This window comes from Larus michahellis, chromosome 1, assembly GCF_964199755.1.
Source record: "Larus michahellis chromosome 1, bLarMic1.1, whole genome shotgun sequence".
NCBI lineage: Eukaryota > Metazoa > Chordata > Aves > Charadriiformes > Laridae > Larus > Larus michahellis.
Window position 1 is genome coordinate 46,381,755 of NC_133896.1, and position 12,284 is coordinate 46,394,038.

The following is a 12,284-nucleotide window of genomic DNA, read 5'->3' on the forward strand; positions in this document are numbered from 1 at the left end:
AAATTGTGAACACGTTACTCCCATGTTTTTGCAATTAGATGCATACTATTCCTAAAAGGCTTATAATAGAAATGCTAAAAAGTCAGCTCAATTCTTTCTTAATACATATTGTTCTCCCTACTTAAATATATATGGTATCTATGTTTTTAACCTAATTTCTCAGATGTAAGAGTTGAACTTTGTCATTGCAAGACACCGTGTTTTGAGAATTTGACCACTTTTTCCAGAGTCGTCATAATAAATCCAAGTGTCATTAGATGTTGAACTAAGTCATTCATGAAAAAGCTTTACTTATGTATAATGGTTTTACCCATCCCATCCTTACCAGTCTAGATTTTTTTTTTATCACTTTAAGTAATCCTTTGCTGGTGATAAATTTATCTCTAAGTATGTGGCACCATGGACAATACACCTGAAGTACTGCTTACTCGAGTATTCAATAAACAAGTGGCTAAGTGACAATTTTCCTGAATTATATTTGATTGTTACCTTCAAATATGGTGAATCTTGCAAACTAAAATATTTTTATTTTTAAAGCGTGAAAAAGAAATATGGGCTTTACTTGAAGATCTAGATTAATATAAATTATTTTTAATTGTTTTGCCCTCCTTCAGCTAATGTCTCATTAACATCAATGATATTTTTTCAGTGGAAAAGCAGATGCACATCAGGATATGGACCATCCTGAGCAGTAACTACTATTCGTGTTCAGAAAAGCAATCTTTATTTTCTATTATGCATACTTGCAACTATTCTAGTTTCTTAAATCTTGTTTTCTGACATAGAGTTTCTGTGGCTGTCTGTGTCATGTCCTGCTACAGCCTTAAATGGGAGCAGAAAGAGGAAGCTATAGCTTGCTTTTTTGTGAATATCTTTTACTTTTGTGTCTTCTTTGTAATTTATATCTCTCTTATGCCCAGGGCTAATGTGACAAGGTCAAGTAGTATTAAGTTTTCAGTAATGTCCTTTGTCTTTCTGGTTTGAATTTTCTTAGGAAAAAAATTAACAAAGAATGTCAGTAAAAGGAAAGCTATAGAATGACGGGGAAACATTTTAACTCTCATAATGCCAACGGCAGGCAATGATAGTCCAGTAGACAATTTCTAATTCACCACAGCATATACTAATAAAGATCCAGAAAACTCACTCACTATAAATAAAAAAAAAATACTGCATTATCTTTCATCCCTGGTGCAAAGTACGATGTTTATTTTCCTGGATATTTCTGAATATGTGAATCTATAACCTGGATCATGGATTTTCAGTCATCACAGCCATACTATTAGCCACTAATATCTATGATGATATTTGTTATAAATATTAAATATATTTATGTATTATTGCCTGGTCATGAGACCTTAAAATGCTGGTATTTATAGTACTATGTATAGATCTACATAAAAGTCTCAATGCTTTTTAGAGTTAATACTTCATACTTATATGACTCCATGGAAAACTGACAGGGAGGTGATAGAACTAAATAGGACTAGAACCAAGACAACTTGACAATATGGTTTGAGAAAGAAATGGAAGTATAGTGACCCATACTCAATTGGTTTTTTTATCCGTTTCTCTGAATTGACTATTAAAATGTTATGTTCTCATATAGAAATACTTGTCAACTGAACATGGAAATTATTTTTTTTTTCTGCTTTGCATATGGACAAATTTTCAACAAGGTTAAAGATCTACAACCAACATTTGGTCTAGAATTTGTGTACCAGGGTTAAATCCAACTCTGTCTTTCAGTTGTAATGTGGGAGCTGAAAACACAACGTAGTCACACATTTCAGCAACAAATAAGCATGTTTGGCTCTGACCAGTTGTAAGTGTATGAAGTGAGTGGGGTTTTTTTGTTTTGGTTTTTTTTTTTTTATGTCACGTTTCTGACCATAAGAATTTGATTTACAGCTTTCAAAGGCACTATAACCCTCAGAAAATACTATTTTCCATGAAAATTAGCAGTGTCAAAGTGACCGCACACATTGCTATTGGTGTTACCTTTCTCTCATTATGCTTAGGCCTTGTCCTTACAGGGATGAAACAAGTTACCTAAAAGTGTATTTTATTTTATTTTTTTTGGAGAAATATACAGTTGATTTAGTATGTGCTTATACGTAGACATTCTAGTTTTAGTTGAAGACTGGAGTTTTTTTGCATCTTGATTTTAATTTTTATTCCCTCTTTCATATTTAACATAAAACAAAATAAACTTTTTAATCTGAAAGGTAATATTTGGAAATAGCCTGGCAGCTGACCAAACCATTCAACATTCATTCTTAGTTGCATCAATGCCAGTTTGTAAGTAAAGAAACTTGAATAACGCTGGACACTAATGTTTTAATAGTAGTGTACAGTCCAAAATCCTTTGTATAGAAGAATGTCAGCTCAGTTTTGTTACATTTACTCTTCAATACTACAAATAAGAATTTTGTCATGGCTTTACTACTGCTTTGCTGCTTTATTGCACAGGAAAAACTCTGATATGTAAAAAGCGCAATTCCAAAACAGTTTGTGTAATAGACACTTATTTGACACTGTCTTCCAGAATTAGTAAGACAGAGGAAGCACTAAAAATATGTTATGGGACAGTGCAGCCTTGAACTGTTAAGAAATACAACTGTGACAACGATTATGTTAGTTTTAGGATCTAGGAAGTAATGTGCAGAGTGGAGAAGAGAAACAAACTGACAAGAAGTTTGAGCAATGAGAAATGAAGGCAGAGGAAAAGCAGATTTATTTCTTCTCCAGAATCAGGGCCTTCTGTTAATTTCATTCTAGTTATGGTCCCTAAAGAAAAGCCAATTGAGTAGTACAAAGCAAGACTTCAGATTCTCAGCACTAGATGCAAGAAACTGAATGAAATATTTGCCAGATAAACCAAAACATTAATGAGTAAATATTCAAAAACTGAGCTACTGAGAAGACTAAGAAATTCTTTCAAGTTAAAATTTCAGTAATTAGTTCTAGCACCTTGGATAGCTAAATGAGTATTTTCTTATGTAAATAAGTAAATTGTCATAACTGTAAAAGATTCTGGTGTCTTTCTGTTTATGAACTGCTGTTTTATTTAATTGGAAAAAAGCCACCCCTCTTCTATTTTGTTCTTAGATTAACTGAGCTTGTGCCTTTAAATTCATTTGTATCTTTGGAGAAGCTGGATATCAAAAATAACTGCTTATCAGGTGAGTTTTATAAAAAACAGAAAACCTGATCCAAACAACAACTTCTTAATTAAATTATAAACTTATTTGAATTTGATTGTTCCCATTTATTTATAAGAAACATTTAAAATAAATGTTATAAATGTTAATTTAAATAAATATTTTCCAAACATGAATTTTATAGCTATCGATTATAACTATACTGTATAGATAGCAGAATTGCTTGTAGTACTTTGTGATTTTGTTACATTTTACTTTCATGTAAGATTTTATAAGAAATAATATGGTTCTGCACTTAAATTTATATTTAATTTTCTTTCCTACTACAATACAGACCTTAAAGGTGTCATTACATGGTTAAGTGGCTGTCATAAACTAAGGGACTTGTCACTCAGTGGAAATCCTCTTCTCCAAGAAAGGAATTGGAGGTAAGAAAATAGATTAATTGGCTAAGTCAAAATCAGACAAAAACTAGGTGTATATACATCTTGTTTATGAGTCAAAATCACCAAAAATTTTTTGTGTGTACATTAGTTAAATAGTAGAAGTGAGGTAAGTATGAACACTACCACAAATTGGAAGAGAATTATATGAAAATAACAAATAACATTCAATTATGTGATCTTTATTTTCTAAGAATTCCAGTTTGTAGTTTTGTTTAAACAAAAATCTCGATGTTTGACCTAGCCCTTGGAAGCAGTTTGTGCTAAAAATCAACAGTGGTGTCTCTATGCTGTTTAACTGTTATTGTAAATAAGTATTTTTCTTTATGACAATTTCTTTAGGCAAATGCAGAAAATATAAAGATGATATATGTCTTCTTTGTGCAGTTTATTTGTAACTGCTTCCTTGTCCATTGATCACAATATCTTCTTTTTCAGCATGAATTCTGGTTGTTCCTCTTTCCTGGCAAGTTTACCACCTTTGGTAACTTCAACTTTCTGACTGAGGTTTTGTCTGACCTTTTTTACCCTATTTTACATTTCATTAAAACTTTTGCACAAAGACATGACCACCCACTCAACCTTTTTTCTCCTCTTTCATCTGTACTGTTTAAAACCTTTATGTTTTTCTCTGATTAATAATGTTCTTACACTGCTTAATTGCCCTTCTCAGAAGCATTAGTTTCTATCACATAGCTTCTTACAGTCTTTCTCTTTCTGCTTTGCTTTTTTTTTTTTTTCTTATTTATTGCCTCCCATTACTTCATCCATTCACTGCTTAACAGTCCTGCTCCTGTGACAGTTTCACACTGCACATAGCTAGAGAAAGGGTGGTGTCTATAATGATGTATCAAGGAATCCTTGGCTTAGCATATTTTAAGGAAAAAAAAATTAGAAGAAGAAAAAGTTGGAATTAATGGTTGGTTTAGACCATTCAGCTTAGACTTTTTTCTTGTTCTGAGAATTCCTTATTTTTATGCCAAAAATTAATAGCTTTTTTGATTATGAAAGAGACACAAATGTAAAAATAATGCTGTTCTTTGCCCTCCAGTGATGTATAATACTGAAATAATAATCTGGAAAAAAAACAGAGCATGCCCTAGAGACTATTATATGTGTATGTATAAAAAACTGGATAGGGTAGAAAGGGAACTTGACATATGAAATGAGATGCAGTGACCAGAATCCCTGAAATGAGTAGTTGTGATAGGATTATATTTGTAAGCCATATGAATAAAATTGTACATGGGTAGGTTTTTTGTATTATTTTGGTAGTAGTCTCCTGGTTTCTTGAGAATTCTGTGGTCTGAAACCCTGTACGTGGGTCAATGCCATCAAAATTTAAAGCTGTCTGAGAGAATTGCTCAGCAAAAGTACCGTAGTGCAGTTAATTTAATGTGAAGTGTTCTTTCATCTTCTTTAGAAATAGGACTTCTAGTCTACAGGACTTCAAGAGCAGAATGAGAAGTTGGAAATGCAATTTCAGATTTTTAGATGATGTTCCAGAATGACAAGTTGGAAATGCAATTTTAGATGATGTTCCAGAATACATGTGTTGAAATGGTAGAGTGTCTTTTAGTGAACTCTTACTATAATTCCATTAAATGTACAAAGAAGCATTTAATCAGTAAGAATTTAAATTGTTATCAGTTCTTTCAGCTAAGGAAATCGAGTATTTATCTAGGAAAGTTTTGACATAAAATTTCTGAGGAAATGAAATGAGACACAACAGTTGGATTTTCATTTTGGATGTAATTAAAACAGGTGACTGAGACTTTTTAATTATAGAAAAACAATTTTTTTTTGTTTTAAGCTTAGCAATTTTGAAGTATGATCAAAATTATTCCTTGTATAATTTCACGTCAGTTAAAGGTGAGGCTTTACACTGCAATGTTACACAAGAATGTGTTTAGATAAATTGTGTTCATGTTTGCTATGTTAGATTGCCTAGTATAACAACAATAAAGTTTTGGGTATGTCTGTTTTAGAGTAGGTGTTTTATTTAGGAAAAAAAAAAAACAAACCAAAACCATCCTTACATGTATACCTTCCATTAGAAGATTTTTGCACAAATTTCTGATTGGTATTCCAGTAGAAAAAAATCTATTTGAAGCTCTTAGTTGGAAATGTTTGAGTAGTTTAAAAGATAGCTCTACGAATGCATTCTTGGCTGGTTTGTATGTTTTTTAATGAACAGACTTATTTGCACTGCCATGGTTCCTATAGGTAGTTTTGTGAATAAAATTCAGTGACTGTGACAATATTTTAAATTTTCCATTTGCATTGCTTCAATTCCCACTATTTTAGCGAACCAACTGTTATTTCACTTGTAACCTGGAGGGGAAAAACTTTCTGAATTCCAATTTAACTATAAGAACTGACACTTTAGATTGCTTGACCCAATACAGCTTTTATGATTAGACAAGAGATTCATTTGTCTAAAGGATTTAAAGTATGGGATACGATAAAATATGGATTTGCTGAATACAGCATTGACCGTAACTTCAGGCAATATGTTCCAGTGAACTTTACATAACCCCTTGATACCAACAAAGGAATTAGTTGTAAAATTCTCCAATCAGTTTTGTACTTTCATGTCCAGCCAGCGATAACACCAACAAAAGTGAAGTAGTAAGAAATTGCTTTTTAAAAATTAAACCCTGGGATCAGTCTGAGCACCCCTAGGGGAATGTGTTTCAATGCTGTAATGATTAATAGAGCCTCTTAAGTGACAGAATATTCACCAGGAAGTTTTCACTAAATGAAATATTGACTCAGCCCTTCACCAGGAGAAACCCAGCTGGAAAAACTAGTGTTGAGATCCCATAGCTCTAAGACACAATACTTCCAGCATCAATCAACTTCTGATACGGCACTTTTTTGATGTATCACTATTTGACATCAGCTTTGGTAATTTCTCTCTATGCGTTCAGGGACTGTCTACCTAAACCCATTGTTTTATTCCAGTGTATTTCAGACAGTGTTATTCTTACATTAATGGGCAGTAGAGAAGGAAGATTTTATATTTAAAAAAACCTAATATTCTATCCTATTGAGCTACCTTTTGGAATATTCTAACTCGGTCATAGAAACTTTCCCTGATTTTAAACTTAGTGTATATTGTCTGAGCTGAGTAATAGTCCTTTACCTTTGTAGGGAATAGCCAGGGAGTTCTAAAATTTTGAAAATGGTATTATCTTTTTTAATTGTAAGGGGACTTACAGTCTACTAAGGTATTCTTTCAAGAGTTATTGAGTGTTACTTAAAACTAACTTAATTAAAATATTGCTGTATTGATTTAAATTATTCTACTGTCTTGAAACTTTGAACAAATTTGGTCTGCTGTAAGAAATATGTGAAACAAGGCTCTGGTACTAGATTATATTTCACAATACCCTAAAAAAGAGAGCATTGATGATACTATTTTTTATTTTTCCTGTCAGTCATACTGAGTATCATATTGCTTTATGTGATAAATACAAATGGTTAAGGGAGTAAGACTGACAATGTTTAGTATTCTGTGCAGTTTTTAAATCTAAACCTTTCAATGTGTCAACAAAATCAGTGCTGTATCTTAATCCTGTGACTTAGTTTGCTGTGTTGCCTAATAATCAAATGTGTTACAGGTGCCTATGCACAAGTGTGTCAAGTTTTCCAGTTATTGTTTAAGTAGGCAAAATTCTAGCTCTAGTGAATTGAGAATGTTGCCATTGACCTCCCTGGGGTCAATGTTTAAGCAGTGGTCTTTATACAAAGAAAGTATTAAGAAATCATGCTAAGTTCTATGGTTTATTAAAAATAAAGTTTTAGTTAATAAATTAACATATGAAGTAAGGACAAATATATACAAATACTGAGAGAACTATCATCATGTTCTGTCTTGCTATGTGATTGGATCAATAAAATGGGAGTTTTAGCATTAGGATTGTTTTGGTAAAACTAATTATGACTTTTTCTCTTTTAAGGTGTTCCGTGTGTAAGGTCCTTCCTAGTTTACAGTTTCTTGATGGTGAAATCTTAAACTATCAAACTTTACCCACAACTGAAAGAATCAAAGGATCAGAATCAAGAACTTTTCTGGAACTTTGTCGAGTTCAAATTGAAGAAAATGTTCTACTGAAAAAAAAGGCTGCTGAACTCGGGTATGTATTTGTGTGAATATAAGTTGCTTTCAGAAATATGTTTTCATTTATTGTTAGTGTAGTTCTTGCTGTCTTATGAATTTTACTTAGCTTTTTGCCTGGAAATGTATTTTGTTAAGAAAGAGATTAGAATCATTGACTTCAGTGCAAAGAGTATTTCAGACAGATATTAAAATATGTGGGCCTTGACTTTTGTTTAAGTTCCAGAAAACAGGTAGTTCAAAGCCTTCAGTTAGTAGTAGTGTGTGTATGAATTCATATACACAACATAGCACAGTGGCATGCAGGAATAGTAGCTTAAATCCTGAAAGTGGTGTAATTATATTAACATGATTTCCAACTTTGATTTATTCAAACATAGTTTGGCTACTTGTGCAATATGCTCTATTTTTTTCCCTGCATGTTTTTTCCATGTCTGTATTATTCACTTTCTAAATGATTGCAAGAGATTTGACCTGTTTTCTCTTAAAGTACTGGATCAGATCGCTCTGTTTACAGGTCTTTGAGTTTGTCATACTTACTAACTTTATCATTATTACTGTGGTTAGTTGTCCAGTGACTTCAGCTTAGACATTGAAAGTGGTAATTTATCATTTATACCTGCTATCTTTTTGTGGCTTTGCAATATCTAAATAGCTTAAACTTGTCATGTTTTTGCACTTGGTAATATTGCATGTTTTCTCCTTTCTTAGTTCCTTTTCATTTCCTAGCAGGTTCACAATGTCCTTGTAGTCCTTTTAATATCCAGTTTCTCCACTGATGCTCGGAGAGATAGTTTCCTTGATCCTGCCAGCTACTGAACATTATTCCAGAGCAGGTGAAGGATGTGACATTTGTCAGTGCTTTAGTATGAACTTCACCTTGTGTACTTTGTTGGTTGAGGAAAACTACCCACCTTTTCCATTGTTTTCCATTTAAGCCTGTATATCTATGGTGTCTTGTTACTACCTAACAGGTTATTATGTTGATGTATTATTGGCTGTTACTAAGCTGTGATAAAATCTTCATAGCTCACAAAACAGATTTATTTGAAAAGAGGTTCATATTAAGAATTAGATTGAAAGTAGTTTGGGAGAAATTATATAGTGCAGTTTTCTATGACAGTTGTAATGTCTAGGTGGCTCCTAGAACTCATGTGTTTCTCCATTGAACCCTCAAGATATGTCTTCTCCACTTCTGTGATTCTTGGCTTCTGGCTTGCAGATGGGAAACTGATACTTCCTAATCTATTTACCATTTTGAAATAGTGTTCTTTCCTTCCTTTTACTTAAAAGAAAAAGAAGGAGAGGCAAAAAAAAAAAAAAGTACTCTTCCTTTATGGTTGAGAAAACTTTCTTACATCTGAGATTTAGGACTGGTTTCATCAGTATCCTTTGGAGAAAAAAATGTCAGTCTGTAATTGGATATAACTTGTGAGAGAGCTGTAGTAGAATCTAAGGACCTAACTTTCACATACATTCCTGCAAGATGGTAAAAAATGGGAGGGAAAGATGGTATTCACAAAATTCAGTGGTTCATTCAACCATGGTCTGCATGAACGGAGAGCTTGACAGGTAAGAAATTTGTTAAGTAGTCAGGCTCAGACCATCCATTAACTGTTAATGGCTCATGCTACTTTCTGGAGGCTGACTTGTTCTAACATCTTTATCAAAGACCTGGAGCAGGAGACAGAGCACCATGCTTGCAGATAATTTGGAGGAAACTGTTTACATGCCTGAGGGCAGAGCTACCATTCATGAGGACTTAGGCAAGCTGGGGATACAGGCCAACAGGGGCCTTGTGAATTCAACAAGGACAAGTACAAAGTTCTTTGCCTTGGAAGGAGCAACCCCTTGGAACAATACAGGCTGGGACTGTCTGGCTGAGAAGTGTCTCTGCTGAAAAAGATGTTTGGATCTGGGTTGGTAAGAAACTGAATGTGAGCCAGCAGTGTGCCCTAGTGTGCCTAGAACATCCTGGGCTGTATTTACAGGAACATAGCCAGTAGGTTGAGAGAAGTTATTATTTCCCTCTTTTCAGCCCTTATTAGCTTGAATCTAGAATACTGTGCCCTGTAGTTTGGGTCACCAATACATAAAAGACATTGATAAACTGGAACATGTTTGGTGCGTGGCCCCCAAGATGGTTGGAGGTTCAAGCACGTGCTCAAGAAGACAGAGCCAGGCTGTTTGCAGCGGTGCATGACAGGAGGATGAGCAACAAGGACCTAAGCTGAAACAAGAGAGGTTCAGAATGCGGTGAGTTGATTCCAGCCAGTAACTAAACAACCGTCAGCTGCTTGGTCACTACTCCCCCCATCAGCAGGATGAGAGAATCAGAAAACCAGAAGCAAGAAAAACATATGGATCGAGATAAAGACAGTTTAATAAGTGAAGGAAAGGGGGAAAGAAGAAAAGAAGGAAATAAAATAATAAATAAAGCAACTATGTGATGCAAAGCAATTGCTCACCACCTCCCACCAGCATACTGATGCCCAGCCATTCTCTGAGCAACAGCTACCTTGGAAAGACTCTCACCCCAAACGTTATGGCTAAGCGTGATGTTATACGGCGTGGAATATAGTTTTGGTCAGCTCAGGTCAGCTGTCTCAGCTGTGTCCCTTCCCAGCCTCCTGCCCGCTCTCAGCTCACTTACTAAGTGGGACAGAGAGGTCCTTGACTCTGTCGAGGCACTGTTCAGCAAAACATTAGTGTTTTATCAATACAGTTTCAGTCACAAATCTAAAGCATAGCACCATACGGGCAGCTATAATGAGAACTAACTCCATCCCAGCCAGACCCAGTACAACTGGACATAAGGAAAAACCTTTTCACTGTTAGAACAGTGATGAATTGCAACGGGTTGCCCAGAGAGATTGTGCAGTCTCTGTTCCTAAAGGTTTTCAAGACCTGAGTGCATAAAGCTCTGAGCAACCTGCTCTGATCTCAGACCTAACCCAGCTTTGAAGCAGGAGGTTGGACTAGCGACCTCCTGAGGTTCCTTCAATTGAATATTTTTCTATGATTCTGTGTAAGTTTTGTTTGAAAGACCTTGCAGATGTTTAAGGAGAACAATAGTGGGAAGAAGAAATTATGTAAATGTCTCTTCTTTCCTGATTGCATGGTTGTGGGGGGGGGCAGGGAGGGAGAGTTGTGAGTTTTTGAGGTTTTGAGAATTCATTCACAATCTTTTACATTGGTAAATTTGACGTGATTGAAGTACCTTGTATTAAATTTAGTCTTAATTTATTGTGTGTTAAAGCCCTCTGTTTTATTTTGACTAAAAGTAGAATTTTTGCATTACTTGCAACCACTGAAAACTGCAGTTCATAAAGGGAACTTTAAACAACTGGTTTGTATATAAGCCTTAACAGCATAGCTGTTATATGTACATGCTGCAATGCTCTGACTGAATTAATGTGACATTGTTAAAGAACAGGCCAACAATAGAGCAAATTTCTGTCTGTTTCACATCTTGCTAAGTTATGAGCCCCTGTAGGTGCGACCTCAAGTATGTAAGCTGCCAAAAGTAATCACTGCTTGCTTCCCTAATCCATGTTTCATACACCACTGCTGCCCAGTTAAATTGTCTGTGCTCTTTCTGCCTGAAGCTTCAGTGTTCTTGCCATGCTTAATGAAACATATTTTAAAGTTAAATTTCTCTATTCTGATAAATGCTTTCTGTCACATAATCTTCAGATGTTTTAAGTGACTAATCATATAAAAAATAATATGACACCTTGGCTGCAGTAATTTGCTTTCAGGAGTCAGATATGCAAATGTCTGACTTGTGGAACTTGAACTTTACAAATACTGTATGTATAATATAGTGAAAACAACAGGAATTTCATAAATTATATCACAGGAGGGAATATGTAAACAGTGATCTCTTTCAGGTGTTTGTAAGGGACTTTTGTATCCTGCAGTTGCACATCAGTAGTGATGCTTATAGAAGTTTCCCCAAAGACATTATTTCAAACAAAAGCTCAATTGAAATTGAAGTGTACAATTTGAGTTTTCCAAAACTATGAAAATCACAATAGAGCCACAAAGGGAAAAGTGTGATATTAAGCAAAAATTTAACAAGTACACAAAGGGGTAGAATATTATGTATGATTTAGCTGCAAAGGCCAGGAGAAAATTGCCATTGCTGCTAAGAACTGGCTTGTTTGTCAAGTATCCCCTTTGCCTCAGAGATATTTGTTCTGCTGACTTTTCCATATAATATTTACTGTCTCATTCTGACAAAATGATGCTCTTTGAATAACCTGGCAGTTATTGCAGATGCAATTACAAAAGGAAATTCTATACAATATGTATCAGCTCTGTAAGCAAACTTCCACTGCCACCTTACCTCCAGCTGGCAACATTTTGGCTGATTTAAACTCCACTGAAAGACCTCTAAGGATGAATAACTTGTCTTTTGCCATATCCGTCAAGTCAGCCTGTGCATGGATCCTTACACTTCCTAGGTGGTGTCAGTAGGGGTTTGCTCCTGCCCACCGCTACTCTTCCCTCCCCAAACACTACAGGCAAAACTGAGCAGGGTTTGGTCTG

At 34.7% G+C, this 12,284-nt stretch overlaps 1 protein-coding gene across 1 annotated transcript in view; it reads left to right on the plus strand.

Annotated features, from left to right (window-relative positions):
• Positions 1 to 12,284, plus strand: part of LRRIQ1 (leucine rich repeats and IQ motif containing 1) — a 110,028-nt gene that overhangs the window by 21,232 nt on the left and 76,512 nt on the right. The window contains exons 13-15 of the mRNA XM_074574473.1: positions 3,112 to 3,185; positions 3,499 to 3,592; positions 7,573 to 7,749. Coding sequence (XP_074430574.1) covers positions 3,112 to 3,185; positions 3,499 to 3,592; positions 7,573 to 7,749 — 345 coding nt within the window. The remainder of the gene's footprint in view (positions 1 to 3,111; positions 3,186 to 3,498; positions 3,593 to 7,572; positions 7,750 to 12,284) is intronic.